Source organism: Nyctibius grandis, chromosome 7 (assembly GCF_013368605.1).
Source record: "Nyctibius grandis isolate bNycGra1 chromosome 7, bNycGra1.pri, whole genome shotgun sequence".
NCBI classification, from domain to species: Eukaryota; Metazoa; Chordata; class Aves; order Nyctibiiformes; family Nyctibiidae; genus Nyctibius; species Nyctibius grandis.
Genome location: NC_090664.1, coordinates 50,947,618 through 50,973,854, shown reverse-complemented (window position 1 = coordinate 50,973,854; position 26,237 = coordinate 50,947,618). Strand labels below are relative to the sequence as shown.

The 26,237-nt window shown below is 42.9% G+C and overlaps 1 protein-coding gene across 1 annotated transcript in view; it reads left to right on the top strand.

The window, feature by feature from the left end:
- The window catches only part of DPP6 (dipeptidyl peptidase like 6), a 444,437-nt gene that overhangs the window by 403,245 nt on the left and 14,955 nt on the right, over positions 1-26,237 (top strand). Inside the window, exon 17 of the mRNA XM_068404500.1 lies at positions 23,287-23,334. Within this exon, the coding sequence (XP_068260601.1) occupies positions 23,287-23,334 (48 nt within the window). The remainder of the gene's footprint in view (positions 1-23,286; positions 23,335-26,237) is intronic.

The following is a 26,237-nucleotide window of genomic DNA, read 5'->3' as shown; positions in this document are numbered from 1 at the left end:
AATAACAATAATAATAGAAATAATCAAATATATACAAATATATACAAAACCAAGACTGAGAGCTTGGAAATCCTCCTCAGGCAGAGTTGCTCCCCCCAGCACGGGCAGAGGGCAAAATGCAATAGCTCCCACTGCCATCACACCTGCAGGCTTTTAACTGGAAACTGGCAAAGCTGGTACCAATCAGTGGGAGACAGGAGGGCCCCTCCCTCCTGGGCCCCACCTCCGGGAGGCAGTGGGTTAGTGATAAATAGGAAAGTGAGAATGACGTGTGTGGGATGGAATACCTCGTTGGTCAATCTTGGGTCACCTGCCCTGTCTGCTCCCCCCTGCACCTGCGACCCCCCTTTGGCTCTTCACTCATAAGCAGTGAGAAATTTAGCAGTGACTTTGGTTTCTTTAAGACTAATTGGCCTGGTTTGGGCCAAACCAGGACATTCCACCCCTTATTCCATACCATTCACGTCATACTCATATCACCACTACCTTTTCATTTTCAAATATATATACACATATCACTAGTTTATGATTCATCTCTATACAAAAAGTTCATTAAGTTCATTTGGTTCAGGATTGTGGGTTTCCATCTGGCTAGCAGTCTCTCAGCAGTCTCTCTGGCTAGCAGTCTCTCTTTTGTCATGGTTCGTGCCCACGGGTTGCAGGTTAAAGTTGTCAGACTCGAGGAGGTTACTGGACACCACTTGATGAAGCTAGCTCCGGTCTCATCACCACTGTCTTAACCTGAAAGACACTTATGCAGCAACAACATACAGTTCAGAATTAAGTAGTCTCACCCAGAATCAGATCACCTTCAGGGACACATCGGACTTCACCATCTTGCAACATCACCCACCAAGTACATCCAGGTCCCTGAGCAAAAGCAATCCCACGAATGGGTTTACCTTTGCCCGTTACAGGAAGAATCCAGACAGTTTTTCCCAATAGATTCCTTTCATGCACCACAGGGACTTTATCTCCTTCTACTGTATGTAGAAGGTCTGACTGAGCAGGGCCAGCTCGATTGATAGATCCCCTGGTGTTAACTAACCAGGTAGCTTGTGCCAAATGCTTATCCCAGTTTTTAAAGGTTCCACCCCCCATTGCTTTCAGGGTAGTTTTTAACAGCCCATTATACCGTTCAATTTTCCCAGAGGCTGGTGCATGATAGGGGATGTGATATACCCATTCAATGCCATGCTCTTTGGCCCAGTTGTCTATGAGACTGTTTTTTGAAATGAGTCCCATTGTCCGACTCAGTTCTCTCTGGCGTGCCGTGTCGCCACAAGATTTGCTTTTTAAGGCCCAGGATAGTGTTCCGGGCAGTGGCATGGGGCACAGAGTATGTTTCCAACCATCCGGTGGTCGCCTCCACCATGGTAAGCACATAGCGTTTACCCTGGCGGGTTTGAGGGAGTGTGATATAGTCAATTTGCCAGGCCTCCCCATATTTATATTTCAACCACCGCCCCCCCATACCACAAAGGTTTTAACCGTTTGGCTTGCTTAATTGCGGCGCATGTTTCACAATCATGGATAACCTGTGCAATAGAGTCCATGGTTAAGTCCACCCCTCGGTCACGAGCCCATCTGTATGTTGCGTCTCTCCCTTGATGACCTGAAGTGTCATGAGCCCACCGAGCTAAAAATAGTTCACCTTTATGTTCCCAGTCCAAATCTATTTGGAACACTTTAGCAGCTTGATCCGCTTGTTGGTTGTTTCGATGTTCCTCAGTTGCCCGACTTTTAGGTACGTGAGCATCTACATGACGTACCTTCACGACTAGTTCCTCTAGCTGAGCAGCAATATCTTGCCACAATTCAGCAGCCCAAATAGGTTTCCCTTTGCGCTGCCAGTTGCTTCGCTTCCACTGCTTTAACCACCCCCACAAGGCATTTGCCACCATCCATGAGTCAGTATAAAGATACAGCCTTGGCCACTTTTCTCGTTTAGCAATGTCTAGAGCCAGCTGGATGGCTTTTACCTCTGCAAATTGACTTGATTCACCTTGTCCTTCTGTGGCTTCTGTGACTCGTCGTATGGGACTCCATACAGCAGCTTTCCACTTCCGATGCTTTCCTACAAGACGGCAGGATCCATCGGTGAACAGCGCATACTGCTTTTCATCCTCTGGTAGTTCATTATATGGTGGGGCTTCTTCAGCACGTGTCACCTCCTTTTCTGGTGGCATTCCGAAGTCTTTGCCTTCTGGCCAGTCCATGATCACTTCTAAGATTCCTGGGCGATTAGGGTTTCCTATTCGAGCCCTCTGTGTAATTAATGCAATCCATTTACTCCACGTCGCATCAGTTGCATGATGGGTAGTGGGAACCTTACCCTTGAACATCCAGCCTAGTACTGGTAATCGAGGTGCTAGGAGAAGTTGTGCTTCAGTACCAATTACCTCTGAAGCAGCTCTAACTCCTTCATACGCTGCCAGTATCTCTTTTTCAGTTGGAGTGTAATTGGCCTCGGAGCCCTTGTATCCTCGACTCCAAAATCCTAGGGGTCGACCTCGAGTCTCCCCTGGTACTTTCTGCCAGAGGCTCCAGGTAGGACCATTGTCCCCAGCTGCGGTGTAGAGCACATTTTTAACATCTTGTCCCGTACGGACTGGTCCAAGGGCTACTGCATGCACAATCTCTTGTTTAATCTGTTCAAAAGCCTGTCGTTGTTCAGGGCCCCACTGAAAATCATTCTTCTTTCTGGTCACTTGGTAAAGAGGGCGTACGATCTGGCTGTAATCTGGAATATGCATTCTCCAGAAACCCACAATGCCTAAGAAGGCTTGTGTTTCCTTTTTGTTAGTTGGTGGGGACATAGCTGTTATTTTGTTGATCACCTCTATTGGGATCTGGCGACGCCCATCTTGCCATTTAATCCCTAAAAACTGGATCTCCCGGGCAGGTCCCTTGACCTTGCCTCTTTTTATGGCAAAACCAGCTTTCAGAAGAATTTGGATTATTTTCTCCCCTTTGTCAAAAACTTCTGCTACTGTATCTCCCCACACAATGATGTCATCAATGTATTGCAAATGTTCTGGAGCTCCACCCTTTTCTAGTGCAGTCTGGATCAGTCCATGGCAAATAGTAGGACTGTGTTTCCACCCCTGGGGCAGTCGATTCCAGGTGTACTGGATACCTCTCCAGGTAAAAGCAAACTGCGGCCTGCACTTTGGTGCCAAGGGAATAGAGAAAAATGCATTAGCAATGTCTATGGTGGCGTACCACTTGGCTGCCTTTGACTCCAGTTCGTATTGAAGTTCTAGCATGTCTGGCACAGCAGCACTCAGCGGTGGCGTAACTTCATTTAGGCCACGATAGTCCACAGTTAATCTCCATTCTCCATCAGACTTTCACACTGGCCATATAGGACTATTAAAGGGTGAGCGAGTCTTGCCAATCACTCCTTGATTTTCTAATTGTCTAATCAGTTTATGAATGGGGATCAGGGAGTCTCGATTGGTACGATATTGTCGTCGGTGCACCGTGGCAGTAGCAATTGGCACCTGTTGTTCTTCAACCTTCAGCAACCCCACAACAGAAGGATCTTCTGAGAGGCCAGGCAAGGTAGACAGCTGTTTAATGTCCTCAGTCTCTACAGCTGCTATACCAAAGGCCCATCTATACCCTTTTGGGTCCTTAAAATACCCTCTCTTGAGGTAGTCTATGCCAAGGATGCACGGAGCATCTGGGCCAGTCACAATGGGGTGCTTTTTCCATTCATTTCTAGTTAGGCTCACTTCGGCCTCCAATACAGATAACACTTGAGATCCTCCTGTTACTCCTGAAATACTGATAGATTCTGCCCCTTTATGATCCGATGGCATTAGGGTGCACTGTGCACCAGTGTCTACCAGGGCTCGATACCTTTGTGGTTTTAATGTGCCAGGCCATTGAATCCACACAGTCCAATAAACTCGGTTGTCCCTCTCCTCCACCTGGCTGGAGGCAGGGCCCCCCTAATTAAGAAATGGATTCGTGCTGCTCACAGGGACTGGACCTTCATTTCTCCTATTCACACTTGGGAAAAAATGATTTGAGGCCCATCTACCCTGACTGGGGTCCTGCTCACTGGTAACTGGAGCAGCCATCCTTCTAGAAAAATTCTCCCTGGTATTTCTTTTAGCTTGCAACTCACGTACTCGTGCCTGTAGGGTACTGGTAGGTTGTCCATGCCATCTGTTCATGTCCTCCCCATAATCACGCAGGGCAAACCACAGGATACCTCGTGATGTGTTCCGTTTCCTTTGAGCTGGTCCTGTAGGAGAACGTTTTCTCTTAACAGCTGCAACGCGCGCCTGTGTAGGTAGAGAGTCAAGTTTATTCTCGATCTTGGACAGTTTGTCTGACAGTTGTTTAAATGAGTCCTTGTTCTCCTTAGTCAGTTTTTCCACAGCCGAGACACGGGCCTGCAGTGGGGAAGAAATACTATCTTCATACTGTCGCATTCAGTTAGCCATTTCGCCCACACTAGATCGTGCCATAGCATCTTCTCCCCATACTAATATTGACAATGTATGGGTATATGTCGGTGGAGCATTCTTCACAACCTTCCGGAACATGGATCGGTTGCATTCCACTTCATCAGGATCTACAGGATCTACAATGTCCCGTGGGTGTCTATAAATGATCTCTTGCACAGCCAGTTCTCTAAGGTAGTTAATACCTTTTTCTATAGTGGCCCATTTGCTTAGGTGACTCATAACATCATCTTTATAGGGATACCTGCTCTTTACAGCTGACAAGAGTCGCCTCCAGAGACTGATAGTGTTTGACTTTCTTGCGAGCGCCTTATCAATACCACCATCTCTGGACAGGGATCCCAACTGTCTGGCTTCTCTGCCATCTAATTGCATGCTGTCTGCCCCATTATCCCAGCATCGGAGCAGCCAGGTAATAATAGGTTCACTGTCATAACGGCTGAAGTCTTTCCTTATATTTCTCAGGTCCTTCAGGGATAAGGAGTGGTAGGTTATCTCTACGTCCGAGTCCTCCTCTTGTGATAGTTCTGCTTTAGAAGGACCTTTCTTCTGTGATGGGTCTGCTTTAAAAGGACGATCGAGGAAACCCCCATCTGTGTCAGGCCCTAACTCTGCCTGAGAAGGGCCCTCACCTGGGTCATATGATGGCTCTGCCTTAGAAGGCTCTGAGTCATCATCCTTCACTTCACGAGCTGATTTCTTTTGGTATTTCTTCCTGGTTACAGGAGCAATTGGTAGAAATTCGATAGATGCTGGGGTCTGAGTAGATGCAGTGGCTGTCTTGGGAGTGCTGAGAGTCTGTGTAGCTACAGTGGCCATCTTGGGGGGTGTAGCAGCTGTGGTACAGGCTGCCGAGGTTTCAGTGGGTTTAGTGGCTGTAGCGGCAGTACACACTGTAGGATCTGAGGTGGCTGCATAACACCTACAACTGTCCCTGCACCAATATTTAATCTTATCCCACATCAGAAACACATTCAGGACAACCAAAAATAAAAACATGCCACCTAGACAGCACCATCCTAATTTCGCAAAATCTAGTGGAATCAGCTTGGCAGAAAAGGAGAAGGTACTATTTCCTGAAGTAAAACTGGAAGTGTAATCATTAACAGAATCTGCTAAAGGACGCCTGGAGCGCGCAGATGAAGTTGCTGCTACTGATTCGCGATTAAAGCTGCCCATCATTGTGTCATAGAGATAAGAGATCGGAATATTAACTGCCCAGTTTATCACAGCATAAATCAGTATCAAACCCCATACCAAAACAATACATTTCGACCAGCGCCCACTGCTAAAGTGCATGTAAACATTCATAAGAAGCAAGCAATAACACAGTGCCCACGGCAGGTAAGGCATCATTGCAATACTCAACTGTGAAAGAAACTCCATAAAAAGACGAGATAACACAGCATTCAAAAATGACATCACCATCTTCACTATCTGTTTTAACTTTCCAACCCTTGTAAATCTCAAAGGAAGAAATCTGTTACTCTCTCAGCTGAGCTCTCCAGGTCTCCTCCCACCAGAGCCAGGATTCAACTTATCAGAGCAACCTGTTGGAGCTTCTCTCGAGCCCCACGTTGGGCGCCAATAATATCTGTCACGGTTTAAAGCTGGGCCAGCTATTAACCAGGTGGCAGATGCTCTCTGTTAACCCTCTCCCCCCCCCAAGGGAAAGGGAAAGGGAAAAGGGAGAGAGACTTATGGGTTGGAAAGTTAAAACAGTTTTAATAAACTATAGTAATGAAAAAGAATATAATAACAATAATAATAGAAATAATCAAATATATACAAATATATACAAAACCAAGACTGAGAGCTTGGAAATCCTCCTCAGGCAGAGTTGCTCCCCCCAGCACGGGCAGAGGGCAAAATGCAATAGCTCCCACTGCCATCACACCTGCAGGCTTTTAACTGGAAACTGGCAAAGCTGGTACCAATCAGTGGGAGACAGGAGGGCCCCTCCCTCCTGGGCCCCACCTCCAGGAGGCAGTGGGTTAGTGATAAATAGGAAAGTGAGAATGACGTGTGTGGGATGGAATACCTCGTTGGTCAATCTTGGGTCACCTGCCCTGTCTGCTCCCCCCTGCACCTGCGACCCCCCTTTGGCTCTTCACTCATAAGCAGTGAGAAATTTAGCAGTGACTTTGGTTTCTTTAAGACTAATTGGCCTGGTTTGGGCCAAACCAGGACAGGTAGTTACGCAGAGGGGAGAGGACTGTAATGATGCCTAAGAGAAAACAATTGTCTCATGCTTGCATGGTTGCTGGCGATGATAGAGAAGTGCCTTTGCCACTGCACTGTGTATTATCCTTTCATTCATTGACCAATTTGGGAAAAAACAGCTTTCCGTCTGAGAAGAGACAACAGTGTAACAGAACAGGGAACACTATCTTCTTCTGGAGGTCCTAAGTCCTTCCTCCTTTTCCAGAAACACTAAGATTGTTTTGATTCAAAATACCATAAAATCACTATATTTTATCCTAGCTCTTTGAAGATTCTCTCTGCTGGAACCTCTGTTTGTAGCTGGCTGGTAGTCATTACTGTCAGTATTGTGCAGGTCAAATGACTTTAAAGCTGTCTCTCTCTTTGGAGAAAGGAAAATAGACTCTTCTAACAAAAATATGGAAGTATTATCACCTGATTTGGATGTCCTCTCTAGCACTGTGATTATCAGTATCTTAGCCTAGATGCTGTAGGTCGGTAATTACAGGTAACAGGAATGAAGTCATTTCTGCCTTTCCTAGCAGGCAGTTTTGTAGCTGTGGAGCAAAATGATATGTTGTAATGGAGCTGTGCTTAATAAAATACCTAAAGAACCAACAGGAAAGAGATTTTTCTGGGTATACATCTGCTTTTCCCCAGGTATGTCCTCTGAGCCAGCAGCCACAATGACAACAGCTCTGTAATAGCACTCCTGGCCCTACAGTGCTGATGGCTGCCTACAGGCTTGGGAAATCATTAAAAATAGGATTTATAGCTCTTAGGTCGTGCCCGATAAAAACCTGGTTCAGTCCCATAAACAGAGAACAAGTGGAGCAAATGCACAGAGTAGGAAAACTTCACAATTTAAGGATCTTCTTTGAGAGTGATTCATACTAATGAAGAAGCAACGCAACCAAATTAGCAATAATCTGAGTCGAGTTCCTCATACCATTGTACATGTAATTCTTTCTGTCTCTGTATTTATGAGTTTTAAAGACAAGTGTTGCAATTTTATTCTTTATAGAGGCATCATGTAGCTATAAACTTCTCAGCTCGTTAAACTGTTTCTTGAGAATTTAATTATCTTCTTTCCTCCCTCTTGGTGGAATATGGAAACACCATCTGGACATGGGAACATTTAGGAGCATTACTTGCAGCTTCCACTTATTAGGTTTATTCTGAGCATTAAAAAGTTCTTTTATTATTCTATATTTCTTTTTATTTTCCAGATTTTTATTTGAGGCAGCAAAGACTTTCACTACCAAGTTTCATCAAATCATCTGTCTCTGCTTTATGGCAGGTTGTCCTGACCTCTCTTTTAATCACATTTTAACACTGCAGAGTCCAGAACATGATTTAGCAAGGTTCAGCCTTACAGTATGAAGAGGCTGAAAATCATGTTTTGGAATAATTTTACAAAACTAGATTCTTTTGCCCTCTGATATGGTTACAGCACAAGCTCCTGCCCACACAGATGATACAAGTCTGAAATGTATGGTTACACTTCTGGAGGATACCATATAAACAGAAATTTTTAGTGTAGGTGACTCTAAGTCACAAAAGACATTAAGTAAAATTCTTAATTTATAATGAGGGCTGCTTTAGGAGAATTCATCAGCTCAGCATTTATGCTTCTTGGGTGTCAGGGTTTAAAGCTGGGCCGGCTATTAAACCTGTGTCAGACACTCTGTGTTAACCCTCCCCCCCTCCCCGAAGGGAAAGGGGAAGGGAAAAGGGAGAGAGACTTACAGGTTGGAAAGTTAAAACAGTTTTAATAAACTATGATAATGAAAGAGAGTATAATAATAATATTGGAATAATCAAATATATACAAATATATACAAAACCAAGATCGAGCTCCCTCGATGTTGGCCACGTCACCCCTGGCACTGCAGGGCAGGCTCCGGGAAGGCCCAGGCTGGGCCCAGCGACGGTTGAGAACTGGATTCAGGAATGCACGGATCGGGATCGGGGGCAGCAGGAAAACGGACAGAGTCCTCCCTGGACACTGGCCAAAGGCTCAAGCCACAGAAGCAGCCCGAAGCAGCAGAAGCAGCCCAAGCAGGCAGAGGCCCCCAAATAAACAGCAGAAGGAAGCAGGCCCCCAAAACAGCAGAAGGAGGAGGAAGGGGCAAGACCCTCCTGATCCCCCCACTTTATACTGAGGGAATACCTTCATTGGTCAATTTTGGGTCACCTGCCCTGTCCGATCCTCCCTGCAGGTGCAACCCCCCTGCGGCTCTTCACTCGTAAGCAGGGAGGAATTTAGCAGTGACCTTGGTTTCTCTAAGAAGAAGTACAGCAAGAGCCTTTCTGCATAACATCCCTACCGGTGCCTCAGCGATAACTACAAACTTTGAGCGTTATCAGTCCTGGAAGCAGACACTGTCTGCAAAACATGCAGTTACTTTCAGAAAGTGCAGTTACTTAGAGGAGACTTAGCTGAAAGTAAAAATCACTGAAAGGAAAATTGGTCTGGTTTAGGCCAAACCAGGACATTGGGGCCAGGACTCCAAACAGGACTCATGTCCTTGATCAGTGCAATCTTTCTAAACCCGGTGAGTGATTGCTGACTAGCACCTCTCCTGCTTTCTTTTGATAATGTGGTGAGGGCTGTTTACTAAAACCCACTAGCCAGCACTCCTGTGAAAAAGAACTTTTAAAGGAGGCTGGAGGTGGTCAGAAAAAGTGGGAAAACTGGGTCATTAATGCTGCATAACCCAGTGCTGTACAGTATGAGATAAGCTCAACCAACAGCCAGGTGGGTAGGAACATCCTTTGAAACGGCAGCATCCAGCACCGTTACCATTGGCATCGTTCAGCTCAAGGACTTAAAAACCACGATTTTTTAAAAATGTGAATAAACATAACGTTCTGGGCATTGTTTCTAGTATTGTGTCTATACTTAGATGCCATTACTGCATAAAGACTTTGTCTTTTTTGAGGAGATGCATAGTTTGGAAAATCTCCTAGTATTTTATTCTCTCATGGGATTACCAGCTGTTTGGATAGACTTGAATGCGTTCCAAAGAAAAGCTAAATTAAAACGAATAAAGCGTTTGGATTTGTTGATGAATTTCGCTGTAACAAAGTAACATTTTATTTTACCTACCTTCTGGATTCATTCATTTTCATTTGCACTTTTTATAATGCTGAGTTTAGGGAACTTCTTTCCCTGAAATCCCATAAAATCGTAGAGGTACAAGTTTTAATCAACAAACATCTTCACAAAAATGTACTAGTTTTAGCATATCACTCACGAGAAATTTTTGTCTGTAATATTCATGACAAAAAAACAGGGGCTTCTACTGCTAGGGACTTACTTTCTGAATGAAAGTGTCTGAACCCTTTCTGCCTCAGTAAAGAAGATCGTGACTTTTTTTTTCGCCATGAGTGAATCAAACCACATTTTCCTTCAGTTTCTCCATTAACATGAGGGGGCCATGGGATCATCACAGAGATGTTATTGACAGTAACTTGTACATCTATGTCACTTTGAACAGGAAGAGCTTAATATTATTTAATCTCTCAGGATAATTCTGTATTGAGATTTATCAGGTCACAAGGAAGAGGGAATAGAAGTTTCACTGTTGGTAAAATAAATACTGCACTAATCATTTAATTTGAGTTATGGAAGGATGTGTAAAGCCCTTTGCAGCCTTTCCCCAGCTGATCATTTTCATGCTTTTACCAAGTGAGGAGCAAAGGTACAGCAAGAATTAGTGGTTTGCCTATGGCCACATCTTGATTCAAGTATCGTGACCCCCATTTCTTTCCTCATATTGCAAGACAGCACTCCAAGGAAAAGGACCATTGGCTACTGGAACAGACCAGAAGTGTGTCTAGCTCTGTAGTCTGTCTCCATCAGTGGATGATGCATAATTACCCTCTTCAGGATTTTTGCAATAATGTATCCATCAGGGACATGTCTGCCAAGCTCCTGCAATAAAAGGTTGGCTCGTGCCTTCAGGCAGGAGAATAATGAACCTCTTTCTACATCCTTCTCAGTTCCTTCACTTAATCAGACCTTTTAACCTGTGCCATTTGGGCCAGACCTACCATCCCTGGAAAGCAATGGAAAACCTGGAGACAAGGATTTTCTATACTAACTATGGATAAGCAAATGCCAGGAGCCATAAATCAATGGAAGATGTCTACCATTGAACAGCACAAGTTCATAAAGTGACGTTTTGTCTTCAAACCCAACTACATTGCTCATGGATTGCCTTACATATCACATAGAAATCTTACATATCACAGCCTCATCAACAGCATTCCTGGAACCAGATTGTTCTTAGAAGTCATTATGCTCAGGTAAACATAGGTTCAAGCAATAATGAAAGTACGCAGCTTAGCTCTTCCCTGGATATATTTGGCTATTTATGGACTATAAACCAACTGAATATTTAGGCAAATATATCTGAAAAAAGCAGGTGGATTGCTTTCTTTGTTCCTATTCTGTAACAAAATAATCATGTTATTTGTAGAGTACTCTTGGATTCTCTAAATCCTATTTTGAATGTAGACACCTATGATACATATATTTACAAACAGGTTGGTTTTATAATGTTTTAATTTGTTGGCCCGTATCTAGACATAGAGAGTTCAAAGACACGTTTGGTAACAGTGGTCCGAGAAGTCCTAACTAGCTGCAAAATGCTAATTAGGACACATGGGTTTGATCTTTTTCTGTCACAAGCTCCTTTAGAGAACTCAAGCAGGTCTTGTAATTCCAGATTCCTAGAGGTTTTGTGAAAATAAAATCCATTACCAGCTGCAATGCTCAGACATGCAGTTACAATAAGGGGCACAGAGGCTCCTAGATGGATAAACTGCCAGATTCAGTGAATCTTCAAAATCTGTTCGCTGCAGAGAAGCCTTCCTAGCAGAAACCCAGCTGTTGGTATGGAGGAAAGCACTCCTGTAACAAAACCAGCATGTAAAATGATTAAACCATAGCGGAACGAAGAGTTAACAAGGCATGGTTGCACGTTTGCTGTTAGCTCACAGCATCACACGACGTTTCATCTCAATAGCAATTCAATAACTAGTCTGTAATTACATCACAGGCCTTAATAAGTGCGGGGCCAGTCCTCCCATGTGCTGAATTGTCTTAACTCCCACCAGCTACAGTGGGAGCTGGAGGTACCCAGAGCAGCAGAGGAGCCTCTCGACATGTCGCGAGACGGGACTCCAGCAAGACCAGCCTCCTGTGCTACTGTAGCATCGCTCAGTGCCTTTAGAGATAGGCAACGATCTCCTGAATGAGGGATTGAATTTTGAGTTATAGCAGCAGTAAAGCAGTTATGAAAAATATAATAACCCATTTTGGCTTAAAGCACGTCATTATGTATTATATGTTTTTATAGCACTGTGAGTGTGTTAGGAACTGGGAGATCCAGTGCAGCTGCAAGGAGGAATATCATCCTGCAGCTTTTTTGGTTTGGAGATGTGTATGTGTGTGTAATTTGCTCCTTGTGGGTGATGTGGAAGTATTGATCTTCTAAGAAGGATTTGAAAAGGGAAAAAGTGTTTGCTTGTCAAACGCTGCAGGGAGAGTGTTTCATTAGGAGTGTTTTCTGTCGATAACACCCAGGTTAAAATGGTGGAAACTCTTTTCCTTGTTTTTGAGAGACTAAAAAGCTGAAGTTCCTATTTACCCTCTCCAGGTAACCACTTCATGTGACTTGGGGCATCTCTGGCAGATGGCTGGGGAAAGCTTGCTGCTGTGGGTACAAGTATCTCACTCCAAGGCCTGAAATAAACATTAAATGCACAGGGGGGAAATACCTACATTTAATCCCTACTTAAACTTAGTTATGTAGAAAGCCTGCTGCCTGGCAATATTTCTGAAGCGTGTGGGTTTGGTGTCAACTAATAATATCATAAAACTACCCATCATAGTAATGGCAAAGCATCTTAGAGAGTCTCTGAAGCACTTCTTCCTGAAATTCAAGTAAATGCTTTCTAAGTGCAGCTGGTCCTGCTAAGAGGGCCAGAGCTTGGCAATTCAGGTGACCTTTGGTGAGGATCATAAGAAACTATGTCGTTGAGGTAGTCTAAAGAGACTTAATTAGATGCTGAAATTACTACTAGCACTGAAAAGGAGTTTTATTAACCAAGTCAAGAGCCTATGGATAGAGAAGTGCAATAGGCATGCCCTGGGTTAAACAAATGTGAAAGGTTGCTTCTCAGATTTTACTAATGGGGTATGCACCAGCTGCCACCACACTTCCTTGTAGCCATTTCAACAGCTCTGAAGACTCCAGCCAAGGCTGAGAGCCAACTTTAAATACTTTCCTTACTGCAGGTGCCATAAGCAGTAGCTCCCAGGTGGTGACTGGGAGGAGAAGGCTCAGGGGAAGATGGTTTCTACCTGCTGTCCCAACTGATCGTGCCTCTGTGCCCCACCTTGCCTTGCTGTGAAATGCAATAACCCCCCGTAAAGCACCTTATAGTATTTTTTATCGGTACATCTTGGAGGGCCACAGCACTGCATGTCCACAAGGACTGGGAGACAAAGTTAGTGCTGCCATTGAAAGAGGCATCTCCATCCTCTATCCACCTTGGGGGCTTTTTCACCAGGCTGCTACCTGTGCCACAAATAGGCTCACTCTGAGCTGGGTCCAGGAACTAAACTGGGTGAAAATTTTTTTTTTTTTTTTTTTTCTGCTGGGATCAGTTCTAGAAGCTGTTCTGCTGTTTTGCTGCATGATTGTACAAACATTTCTGATCACGCAAGGGAACGAGAAATGCTGGGATGGGACCAAGTGACTGAGGTGGGGATGAAAGTGAACAACACTAGTTTAAATTTTTTAGGGAACCACAGAGCAAGGATTTGGGAGTATTTTTTGGGCCATCTGAATACTGCAGCTTATTATTACTACACCCCAGATATAGTGGTATCTGTATGCTCTATTACTCAAAAATAAATTATGGTTTTCATCTGCTGGCCCAGAGTTACATTATTTTCCATCACAGCAAGTGGTATAATATGCTTCAACAGAAAAGTTTGCTACTTAGTGCCTTATGTGCAGCTCATGGGGGTTGGGATTATCTGAACCATCGGAGACGTCCTTGGCCTGGATCTGGGGTCTACAGCAAGGGGCAGAAAGCCAGTGTTTGACACTCTGTGCTATGGGGGTCCGAACACAGTGTTGTTTTTCTGGGTAGAGCAGGACAGGCAATCCCCAAGAGCATGCTATCCTTGTGCTACTGCACAAGCCAGGCATCCTAGCCAAAATATCTGGCTAACAAAATCCAAGATGCATAAGAAACATGGAGGTAATGCTGAAGTGCCGCTAAATGTCCTTCAATGTGATAACGGCCTCCAGGAACCAGGCATGACCCAGCAGTGTGGATGCAGGTTCCCACCCAGCCGAATGCTCAATGAGCACCGCAGGCACGCTCATGCCTGGAAGGCAATCCCGGTCGCTGCTCACATATTAGGTCACTGGGTGACTGTTATCTGTTGTGACCAGAATGGTTTCCTATACAAGGACCATTACAACAACGCTTGTTTTTTTGTATACGCAGTAGCGGGGGGGGGGGGGCTGTAATTAGTGCTTCCAGGCAAACTGTGACCTTTTGGAACTTTTCCTGAGGCTTATGAAGCTTAAATTAGTTTCTGCTGTTTGAAAGCATCCACAGACTTAATCTCTGGGTCCTATTTATATTATAATTACTATATAATTCACATTTGAATTCACTTGACTCCCTTTCTTACTTAACAGACAAGGTTGGCTCTTGCGTCTCAACTTCTTTGTGTGCAGTTCACGGGTCAGAAATCCAGTGGGTAAAGGCAGGATGGGGAGAGCTCACTCTCGCTCCCTCAAATGCTTGTATGACTTTAAAATAGCAGACTGATACGAAAAATCTCTTTTGCACAAACAGAAGGTACCACAAGAGCTTTTTCTCCAGGAAAAGAGAGGATGCTATTAGTGATTTGGAATTTAAAAGAGAACTTCTTTTCTATCGGCTGTTATCAACATAGTTATTAATGTAGGCTGAGATTAATTAAAATGGTGGCTTTTGTGGATGTTCCAGTCACATTTTGTCCTCCTTTAAGCAGACCATTCATTTATGTTATAAAATATTTCACTGTAAAGTTATACATCTTTAATGCAGTATAAAATAGCCATAAATACTCAGTGACAAAGAACAAGTGGAAAAAATATGCATGAATATTTAATAATAAAATTAATAGAAAACCCTTGTAATTTCCAGTGCATGGGGAAAAAAAAAGATTGTGAAATTAAAGCGAAACTCCTATCCCCTTCAAAATTACCTCATTCTGCAAAGCACTACCTGTTCCTTGCTTTTACATGCTTTAATCCTGGTTTTGATTCTTGCTTCTAGATGTAAGCTGTCTGGCATTGCCCAGAGGAAGGTGATCTATCATCTACTTGCAGCCAGGGTTCTTGTCATTTGGTCATTCCGTACGTATAAAATTTTATCTGAAATCCACTCGTAGGAGATAAATGACCACGACAACAGGCTTCCTCCGATGCTTCAAATAATGAAGCTTCACAAATCAGGCAGTGGCCTCCTGCATGTTGAGACTAGGGTGCATGTGCGTTATTTCCAGCTATATGAGCGACCTTGGTTGAACTCATTATTCTGCAGTGGATAGTACAGATGTTACCATCCCACAAGATTTAAAGCTTCCTCTAAGGAAGACTGCTTCTTTCACCTTGTTTGCCAGCTGGACCAGCTGTAAGGTTTATTGCTGGCTTTTGTTTTCTGCTTGCATGATACTTGTTTAGTTCTTTATTAATTCAGTCACTACATTAAGGATAAATTAAAACCTGAGAACTCATAAGAGGAAACCAGCTTAATAACTAGACAATGTGCAGCAACATTTTTGTTTGTTTTTTTTAAAGTTAATACCCAGCATCAGTTATTATTTAACTAGCTAGGATATCATTATTTTGTTGCAAGAGAATTTTACTTATGGAAAAGAATAAATTGAGATTCTTCTAAATCAATTTATACTAGGCTTTTAATGGAATAAGCACAAAATATGCAATGGGGTTTTATTCTGTCAGTGTTAATGAGTTGTAAATGGCACTGAGGAGAGAGTATTTTCTTTCATGCTGCGATTACAAGGAAATATGCTTTTCCCTTGAATATATCAGCATGTTTATTAGAGGAGCTGGGAGAAGTAACAGAGACTGTAGTGCTCTTCCTCCCCTTCCTCAGCTCTACCAGGACGTGGCTACACAGTCTCTCCATCATGACTACACTGTTATTTGTGATACTTCTTAATCACAAAATCACAAAATCATAGGAAAATCCAGGTTGGAAGGAACGTTAGGAGGGCTCTAGTGCAACCTCCTACTTCAAGCAGTGTCAGAGAAGAGATCAGACCAGACTGATCAGGGCTGTGTCTAGTCTTATCTTAAAAGCCTCCAAGGATAGAGAGTGCCCAACCTCCCCAGGCATCCTGAGTTATCCAGAGGCTTTCCAAGGTAGGCAGGGAATACAGAAAATGTCAGGCGTGTTCCTCCACATATGGTATTTGTTTTAGGATTAGCATATACTAATTCAATAAGAAACAAGTATATTTTAAAAACAGGGACAAATGTTAAACGTTTGCTTTCATCTCTTTTCAAAGTTTGCAGAAAGCCTGGATTAAAATTGAATTGAAAGAGGTTACATTAATGAGGGATTCAATTAGAAATAGCAGGAAATAGAACAGAAATCGGAAAAGGAGAGAGAGTTGAGTATGGGGATTTCTCTGTTCAGATTCGTTCTTCCAGCCGTAGAACTGAACCAGCATACTAGAACAAAATACCTTAGCCTTTTGGGAAGTCAGTGATCCCCAAGTGAGCTGGAGTAGTTCCCTCCTACCTCTGGTACTTACATCTCCATGTACACACTCATGGTGCGCTATGAGGTTTAGGAACTCTGCAGGCAAATTCTCCTAACCTACCTCCTTTTTACAGCTGATCTTATCACTGTAATGGATGAATGTACCTGCAATGTTTCTTGAAGGTCATAGGTTTTCCACGTTCCTCTTTGGAACCATCCACATGCATTATTTCATTATGGCTTTTGAAAACCTTAGCCAAAGCCTCGTGAAAGGAAGAAAATGCTTTCACTCAGCCCACTCAATGTGATACCTCATTGGATGATATTAATTAAGAAGGAGAGGATGGGGATTAGTGAAAGAATTGTAAGGGAAGGTTAAGTACCAGCTAAATGAAAGAAGGCAGTAGATTATGATGAAGAGAAATATAAGGCTAATTGGAGATCAGCAGCAGGGTTCATTAGGGGCTGGTCTTCGGAATGACCTTACTTAGATTGTTCCCTGACAGCCTGGGAACCCAAAGCTGGACGCAGCTAATGGAATTTGTTAAGGCTGATAAGAACCATCAGAAGGAAGAGAGAAATACTGGAGAATCTGGCTGTCTTGCAGGGCTAGAGTGGGAGAAATTAATAGTACAAAGAGCGAAATTAATAGTACAAAGAGCGAAATTAAGCACACGGTGACTCAGGGCAAGAATTTGTCTTGTATGCTTGAAGCTCAAGAGTTACAAATGCCTCAGAAGAGCAGATGGGTGCCTGGGCATGCAATGCTGATCACTAGATGTCTGCAAACTGCCTATCAGCCATGGTCATGGGAAAGGCAAATGCTCTTTTAGGATGGATCAGGCAGTTTTCACCATATAAGGACCAGTTAAGACGTCCTCTGCATCAGGGGTAGAGTCCTGGTCATTTCTGTTCAGGAAGAAGGAACTGAGTGTGAAATGCTCTTGCATTAAAGAGGAAAAGAAACTTTGCCTTACAAATGGAAGCTAAAAAAATCTAGTTTATCCTACTGGATGAGAGCTTTAGGGACACGTGACTGCTCTAACTATAATGGGAATACTCATGATTAGTAGAAAACAGCTTGTTGGAACAAACCCAAAAAGGTGTAAATTGGGGTGACAGCCAGTGTAGCTTCAAGTTAGAAGGCAGCTCCTGCCAGAAGAGCGAGACACCAGCAGGAAATATATCAGCGAAAACAGTTATATTTGGAGGGCGTTTGTCAATGCTTTTATAATACAGTTACCTGAAGAAGCAAGGGAGAGTCTTCTTGGACACAAATGTCCTATGTCCTTCTGTGTCTCAGTGACCATAGGAAAGGCAGTGGGAGGGAGATGGTTAGTGTCAGCCCAGCTTCCCACACCGCTGTTTGTAGGCACCTCTCAAAATCCGGTGGAACGAACTTGGGACCTGACCATGCTTATTCACTCAAGCAACCTTTTGAAGAACTCATCAGAGTGATTTTGTGTAGTATAATTAAGGACAAACCTCTTGCCTCGTTTGCCCTCTAGACACTGCTAACTGAAGCCACCTCAGAACAACCAGATTTATTTCTGCTCTGTATAAAGTAAGCTTGAAATTTATTACTAGTATCAGATGGGGCAGAAACAAGCTTACCATCGGTGTGGTTTGTGCAATCCTGCATGTTGCCTGAGAACAAGACAATATTGATTATTTTACAAGACAAGTTACATGTGAGGAAGTAAAGATTAGATTAAAAAATTAAATGCTTTGGGGACGGTGAATAGCAGCACAAATCTATTTGATGTATGTGTCAACAAGGTTGCCAAAGCAAACAGCATGAACATCTGTCTGTAGCATAGACTGGAAAATACTGTAAGTGGGAAAAGATTTTAATTGTAAGCAGTGGTTCATGGACCTCCTCATGTCTTTATTTATTAGGACGATAATATCACCCCAACATACGAACTTTATGCAGCATGTATAAATAATTCATGGATTAGCAAATAAAGAGATCTGGAATCTGTACACAGAGATGGCTGTTGCCAATTATCTCACTTGTGCAGAGCCAGACCCTCTCGGCTCCCATTGCTTGCAGCTGCTCTTTTAAATCATTCATCAGTGCTTAAGAGATACGCTGGTGGTGCTGGCAGAGAGTATTTGAATTTTCATTGTTTACACGCTGTGAATTTAGCTTCTGGTCTGGAATTATCTGCCACATTGAAGCCTTTGAGAATATGGATGAGAAGAATAAGACAATTCCTCTTTTTTTTTCCTTTTTTAACATTTATATAACCTTGATTACCTTTTTTGCAATTTTACTTCTAATCACTACTTTAATTTTAAAGTTGTAGCTGATATAATTCCCTGTGCTGTTTAGATCATGAAAACATCAAGGATACTTTGGAATACTCTCTTAAAAGTATTACAAAATAAACGTCTGGTAAATATTTTGTTCAAAGTTGTATGATTTTCTGGTTTTATTCTGGAAATCTATACCTTACCACCTAAATATCTAGAATTGCTTCTTTCTGATAGTGTTTAAGCAAAACCCTCTTGGATATAATAACGAAAGCTGCTTAAAAAATTGATGAGAAGCCACAGCCAATGCATTTTCTTGTCAAGTTACTGAGGCACTGAGTTTCCGTGCACTTTCAGATCGTGGCAGGTCGTACTTCTTTGATGATAAATTTGCCTGTGTTGTTATACTGATATGGCTTAGTTTAATTCTAGTATGGATAATGACAATAACGTTTTTAAAGTCAAAGGCATTATGATAAAGCCAGATTTTTAGCTGCATTAATTGAAAACCTCTTTCCAGTAACTAGAGATTTATGCAGCATTATTGTCTATGCATCTATCCAGGAATGTATAGAGTACGTCTGTACACACAGAAGTTCTCCTGCCAGTAGTTTTGGTCCTTTCACTTATGCTACAAATAAAGCAGCAGCATTAAAACTGCTGTGAAACTACTGGAGTTAGAGGGTGCAATGCTGGAGCCGAGGAGAGGGGAGAGGAGCGAGCAAGCCAGGTGAAGTGGTTCCAGCTGATAGTGCTCCAGCACACCCCGTCCTGCTGCTGCCAGAGGGATGCAGAGAGGGATAACGGGGTTACAGAGCCCTTACGGTGCCATCCAGCATCCTAAATACGCCCACACCTCGGCATGTCACAGCCTTGCTTGTAACTACCCCTCTGCCACCAGGGGTGGGGGAAGAGATCCAACAGCATCATCAACGATCCTATGATTCTGTGATCATCCCCTCGTCATGCAGGAAAGCGGCCTGCCCATGATTTTGGGAGCAGTCACCCAGGTTATGGGGTATGTGCTGGGCTTCTCTTAACCTTTTCACATCGGGGACAAAACAGCTCAGTATCTGCTTTACTTTCTTAAAGTGGAGCACTTTGTGTTTTATTCTGCAAGGAGCACAAGCGAATGCTTAAATCCAGCCTGCACCTGATGCTCACGTGTTCTCAGGACCTCTCTAAGCAAGAGGCAGAGCACTTGCAAAGTTTCCAAGGGGGACAGGTAGACACAGGCACCCATCGGCGCTGATTAAAGCGCTGAAGCAGCAGAATGTGCCAGGGCTCAGGAGTCCCAGTCAAAACCCGTTTGGAAGGGCTCTGGAGAGAGGAGATGCGGAGCAGAGGATGTCCTCGCTCTGCTTCTGTCAGCTCCCAGCAGTTAATTGAACAAATTAGGTTTCACTCTCAGATCCGCAAATGACAGTGGATGGCATTTACCAGATGGCATGTGTAGTGGGACTGTCACACCGTTATAGGCTTAAAAACAAAGTATGGGAGGCAGCTGATGAGTGTACACTTCCTAATTTCAAGAATTTCATTCATATCCCTCTCAGGCATTAGGCGCTCGACTTGTGAGTGTTGAAAGACTTTTGATGTGTGTGTATTAAAAGACATAATCTAGTATGTAATCAGGATGTTTTACTTTAAAAATTGGCATCGAAATAAGCAATTTACATCATTCCTAGAAAAAGAGATTTTTCTTCTTAATGATTTTCAGCCTGCTCGCAACTGAAATGCATTGTTTAACTGGAATGTTGTCATTGATAATATTTAATATCGAGAGTAATCTTTCACACAAACCTGATGATATTCAAACTGAATATCTTTGTATGGGGCCTCACTTTAAAATATTGATTTGGGGAAATGACAGTAAGCTAGTGAGACACTAAGGAAACACAATATATAATAGATGGAATTTTCTAAACTACGTACTGGCTTTTTTCTTTATTTATTAGTTTCTCACAGTTTTTCCAGTGCCAACACAAAAAGGAAAAATAAATTAGAAAATAAAAGGATTATGTGCATTGTATTTCTCTCTTTATTCCTTTCTTTTTGTTAGGCATTTTTGTGTTAATTAAAGGACTGCTCTAGCTCCGATTGAAGTCATTTGGGAGGATTTCTTTTATTTTCAGTGATGATTTTATCATGCCCATGATGAATTGTTTATTAGGTTTGTTGCTTTTCCAGCAGACTGGCTTGTGGGACTGAAGGAAAAAAAACAGGGCAGATTTATAAATAAGTATGGTCAGCATATCAATGTACATTGGTAGTAGAAAGGTAAATTCAGCTAAATCCTGGTGAGTAAAACACAGTTTTCCTCTGTGCATTATATTCACTTAGCTGCATTCTAAGAAAATGGTGCAAACAAAGGAATCGGATGGTTAGAGAAGAAAATTCTCAATTACTAGCAAACAAAAGGCAGGCTGCCATATCAGTCAGCTTAATTATAACTAAAACCTTTCGTGCCTCTTCTCTGTATGGGTAAGGTCTACATTAAACACTCCCTATTATATGCAATGGGATCTGGTCTCTTGTCAGCACGGGGAAAACCATTGACACAATTATACTGCCCTAAAGTCTTTCTTGCTCTCCAGAACTTCTTTCACTTACCACACCTGTCTTGATTTTGAAGCTTAAAAATCATTGAGTTTTTTGATATTCATTGTAGTTCAATGGCAGGTTTCCCCTCCATGCCAGCAGCGTGCCATCAGACTGTCAGAGCCCGAGAAAGTAGGAAACATGTTTTCTAACAACCTTTCCTCCATCGGTCCTTTGTACAGACAGTTCCAAATTTTGCCATCCCCACCAGCTGCACACTCTCATCGCAGAGTAAGTTTGAACTGGAAATACAGTGTATACAAAAGAGAAGTCCTGCCATGAAGACTGGTGAGACCGCACCTCAAATACTGTGTTCAGGTTTGGGCCCCTCACTACAAGAAAGATGTTGAGGTGCTGGAGTGAGTCCAAAGAAGGGCAACGAAGCTGGTGAAGGGTCTGGAGCACAAGACTATTGAGGAGCAGCTGAGGGAACTGGGGGTGTTTAGTCTGGAGAAAAGGAGGCTGAGGGGAGACCTTATCACTCTCTACAACTACCTGAAAGGAGGTTGTAGCGAGGTGGGTGTTGGTCTCTTCTCCCAGGTAACAAGTGATAGGATGAGAGGAAACGGCCTCAGGTTGCACCAGGGGAGGTTTAGATTGGATATCAGGAAAAATTTCTTCGCCAAAAGGGCTGTCAAGCAGTGGAACAGGCTGCCCAGGGAAGTGGTGGAGTCACCATCCCTGGAGGTATTTAAAAGATGAGTAGATGTGGTGCTTAGGGACATGGTCTAGTGGTGGACTTGGCAGTGTTAGGTTGATGGTTGGACTCGATGATCTTAAAGTCTTTTCCAACCTAAATGATTCTATGAGTCTATGATCTATGATCTTCACCCACACACAGTGTGGGAGCCCTCTGGCCCTGCTGTTGGAATATTTGCCAGGTGTACAGATGATCTTTCCTCAGCTGCTCACACTTGCTGCTGCTGCATGATATTACATTGTGGGAAAAGGGAAGGAGAGTAAGATAACCACCGTCTCTGAGGTTAAGGATTAACGATTTCATCACTGCAGTCCTTCTTCCACCTTCCTGAGCAGTATTGTCAAACTCTTTGGAAAAGCTACGAACAGGTATGGTAGTAACCTACAAGTGGCTGTGCTGGATCAGACTGAAGCTCCTTTTGGCCCAGTGTCCGGTCTCTAAGAGCAGTCAGAAGATGGTAACTGAAAAACAGAGAGAAAGAAGCTGACAACTACAAAATGAACCTAATCGCAACTACCATCCCATTTGTCTATCAATCAGCCACTTGGTGACTTTCTGAACAAGCAGTTGAATCCAGACCACTGCCCTAAAGACTAGAGCATCCTACAGCACCCTGTGCTGAAGACTAGAGCACCCTGTGGTAAAGACTACAGCATCCTAAAGACTGTAGCATCCTATGGCGATGAATTCTGTGGTTCATTCATGTGCATTGCATAGTAATGATAATCCTCTTTGTATAATACTGACTGATTTCAAATGATGCATTTTAAGACAGCATATGTGGCCTTTTTTTAGTGTAAGAGCCAAACTGGTGTTTAATTCATTTTTAAAAAAAAACAAAACCAAAACATGTGCAAAACAGCAACAGTTATCCATAGCATACAAAATGTAAATGCTTTGTGCTGTGATGTTTGGATGTCATTAGAATAATTTTAAAAGCAAGTGATTTAATTGTGTTTGTGCTAATTATAATGTTTACAAATTAAGGAAATATGCGTTTAGCAGTCTGTTGGGAAAGGGCTTTGAAACCTCACATGTCTTCGAGTCTACAGTACTGTCATTTATTCATAGACTCTTTCTAATACCAGGGTGATTTGCTTTTTAGATCACTCTTGCATGGAAAGTGAGTCTCAGGAGTCTTCAGCTCCACAGAATTCAAAACCAGGTTCACGTGCTTCTGTGTGTGCTTCGATAGATATTTAACCGAGTTCTTTTCTTTTTCTTTTCAAGGTCCCCGAGTCCCCATGGTGACTGTTCACAACACAACCGATGCACAGAGTAAGAACGGGCTTGAGCTTTGCAATTCTTCAGAGAAAAGTAGCCAGGCAGGACAGTGAGATGTAGCTGCTCTTTGGTAAACTTACACTAACGGGGACCCCAGACTCCCCCTAATTGCAAGTCTTCTGCAAGTCCTTTTGACTTGCAGAGCTGTTGTGCTCTGGGGTGTTTGGGGTACAAACACAGTGGTTTGGGCATGTCATTTGTTACCAGCTTTCTCAAAAAAAATGCACAGTCCAGATCTCTCTCTCTTGTTAGTCTTCCACAGGTTTTTTTATGTCCCACTCAAAAAATAAGAAATATTTAGCTCAATCTATGATTTTAATAAAATCACTTTGATATGGATTACCAGGTTGAGAGAGATAACGCAGAGGAGTGAGCCCCACGAGTTGTACCTCTGCCTGGTTTCCTGATCTGTTTATGGGGATTGTAGCACTTATTGTTTGGCAAGGCTTTTTCATGCTAATGATCCACATCTACAGCAGTGTGAAGCTGGAATTATTCCAAATACAGGTTTCTTCCCTCAAAATCTTTGATACTGGCTGTAACCATTACCGGACTGATTAGGACTCCCTGTAGAGTCCAGAGAGCCATGAGGTTCCTGGGGTTCCTCCTTCACACCTGTAGCAATGCAAATTATCCAGAAAGATCCATTTTTTACCCCAAGTCAGTGTGGCAGGGAGCCTCAGATAGACAGCCTTTCTCTGTCCCTTCTGCAGGGGTCTTACACCAAGATGCCCCTTTCTCTCCTTCATGAGTCTCAGGAGATTTCATAGCAGGATGTGCAACTGAGTCTCATGTGAAACCAAGATTTATCTGCTCCCGTCGTTTTGATGGGAGACCCTTATCTTTCATTTTAATGTAGAGTTTAGCCCAGCCTTAACCTGCAGTTAGGGAATTCAGGCACTGCTGTGATCCATATAATAAGCAATACCTTTATTCTAGCTGCTTTGTACATGACTGGTATCAGTTGATGAGGTATCAGTTTCTCTTCACTGGATTTACAGCAGCTCACTGCTATTGTCTCTGCAAAGGAGCAGAGCAAACCAGGAAATTTGGCTCCCAAAGTAAAGGTCTTCTGTGAAATGCTGAGCTGCTTCATTTCTCACTGAAGGTGGTAAGTGTCAAAGGAAAAACTCCTGTGACACCAGGAAAAAGCACAGGATCCATCTTGCTTTACACAGTTTCTGCGTGTTCCCTCTTTTATTCCCTGTTTTCCCAATTTCTGTTGGCAACATGGATTTCAAGCCCTTACCCCACCTAGAAAAGTTTTGCTTGTAAGTGGGATGTGTAGAGTGCCATCCCAAATTCTGATTGAATCTTTTAAAATCAAATTTTAAATCAAATTTGTGGTGTATTTTATCCTTTGCTGTTAAAATAGAAATGCTCAGCAGGGTTCCATCTAGTGTCAACAGTGTCAATACTGTTAAGGAAATGTATTGTACATTGAACTCTAATTTATCCTCCCATCCTTTTCAATTAATCTGTTCCAATTAAAATGCTCCTTTGCAGAGAAAGGCATGCATCCTAGAACAAGTTAGGTTAAAGCAATGTACCGCTGTGTGACTGTCCTGTAAGGGCAGCAAGCGAGATCTTTGCTGCCAAAGCAAAGCAGCACAGCGTACCCTGGTCCATGGCTTAGACCATCTGCCATCATCTTGCTTATGGGGTGACTGTGAGATAAATATTTCATTTCCTTGTGACTCAGTTTCCCCACTGGTCTGTAATTTCTGGATAAAAGTGCTGTGATAGAGCTGAGTGATTTTGCTGTTCAAAGGAGGGCTCTCACTTTTTGTTCACGTCCATGTTATTGCTGCTAGCAATAGTGGGATAGGGGTATAGCTTCATGTGCCACTCTGGTCCCTTGTGAAACTACTTCTGCTATAAATATGCAAAAGTTGGCACTTGTGGCTATTCTGGTTCTACAAAAATAGAAGAATTGCTTTTCTAAGTAATACTGAAAGCAAACCGCAAGCTCCTAGCTTTTCAGTCTTTCTGCACCAGTGACCACTCGTATCTCAGTCTTTGCACAAGGCTGTATCAGCTCTTCTTCTTCCCAGCAGAGACCTGGGCTTGGCAGTGCCCTTGCTGAGCATAACTCCAGAGCAGCCCTGTTGATGCCTACAGGGCTCTTCAGCCCACAGAGGATGTTGCCACAGGGCCAGGAGAGTTAGCTCTGACCTGCAGCTCCAAAGGCGCTTTCTTCTTTGCCCTCCTTAAACACAATACTTTAATTTTACCATAGACATGGAAATGGCTGACTGACTATAACAGCATGTACAGGATAGTGCCCTCGTGAGCTGTGTTATAGCCTCCTGTATAGTTTTATAAAATACTTTTACGTGAATAAAATGAGAGATACTATAAAACAGGAACAGCAAATGAAGGGCTCAAAAAAATAACATAAAGCACACTAAGACTAGTTTTATTTTGACAGATGTGAATGTGTAGCATTTATTACATAGAGAACTTGATCTAGTCATGCACAGAACACATCCCCTACTGAAACTCATGATTTTCTGCATATGGTTAGCATTCCCCCTGGTTCCTTTTTTTTCCCCCTCATTCTTTTGCTTTTGAATAAAGGGCAACTGACAGTTGGATGTTATTGAATTTACTTATTTAATATGAACCCATTACTCTATAAAGGGAGTTTGCCTCTGTATTCTGCAATAATCTGATAATAGTGAGTTGCACTGAATATTATAGCGTGCTTACATTTAATTAAGCAATGACCATTTGTACTCCACAGACTCAAGCTCCCTGTGGTCCTAAAGCAGAGAAGAAAGTCCTTTAGGAGATATGCCAATTTTTTTATTTCCTTCCCAGTCTTCCTGGCTTTCTGTGAATGCAATTATATGAACAAATAAAACAGCTTGACTAAATTCCCCTACGTGGCAAGC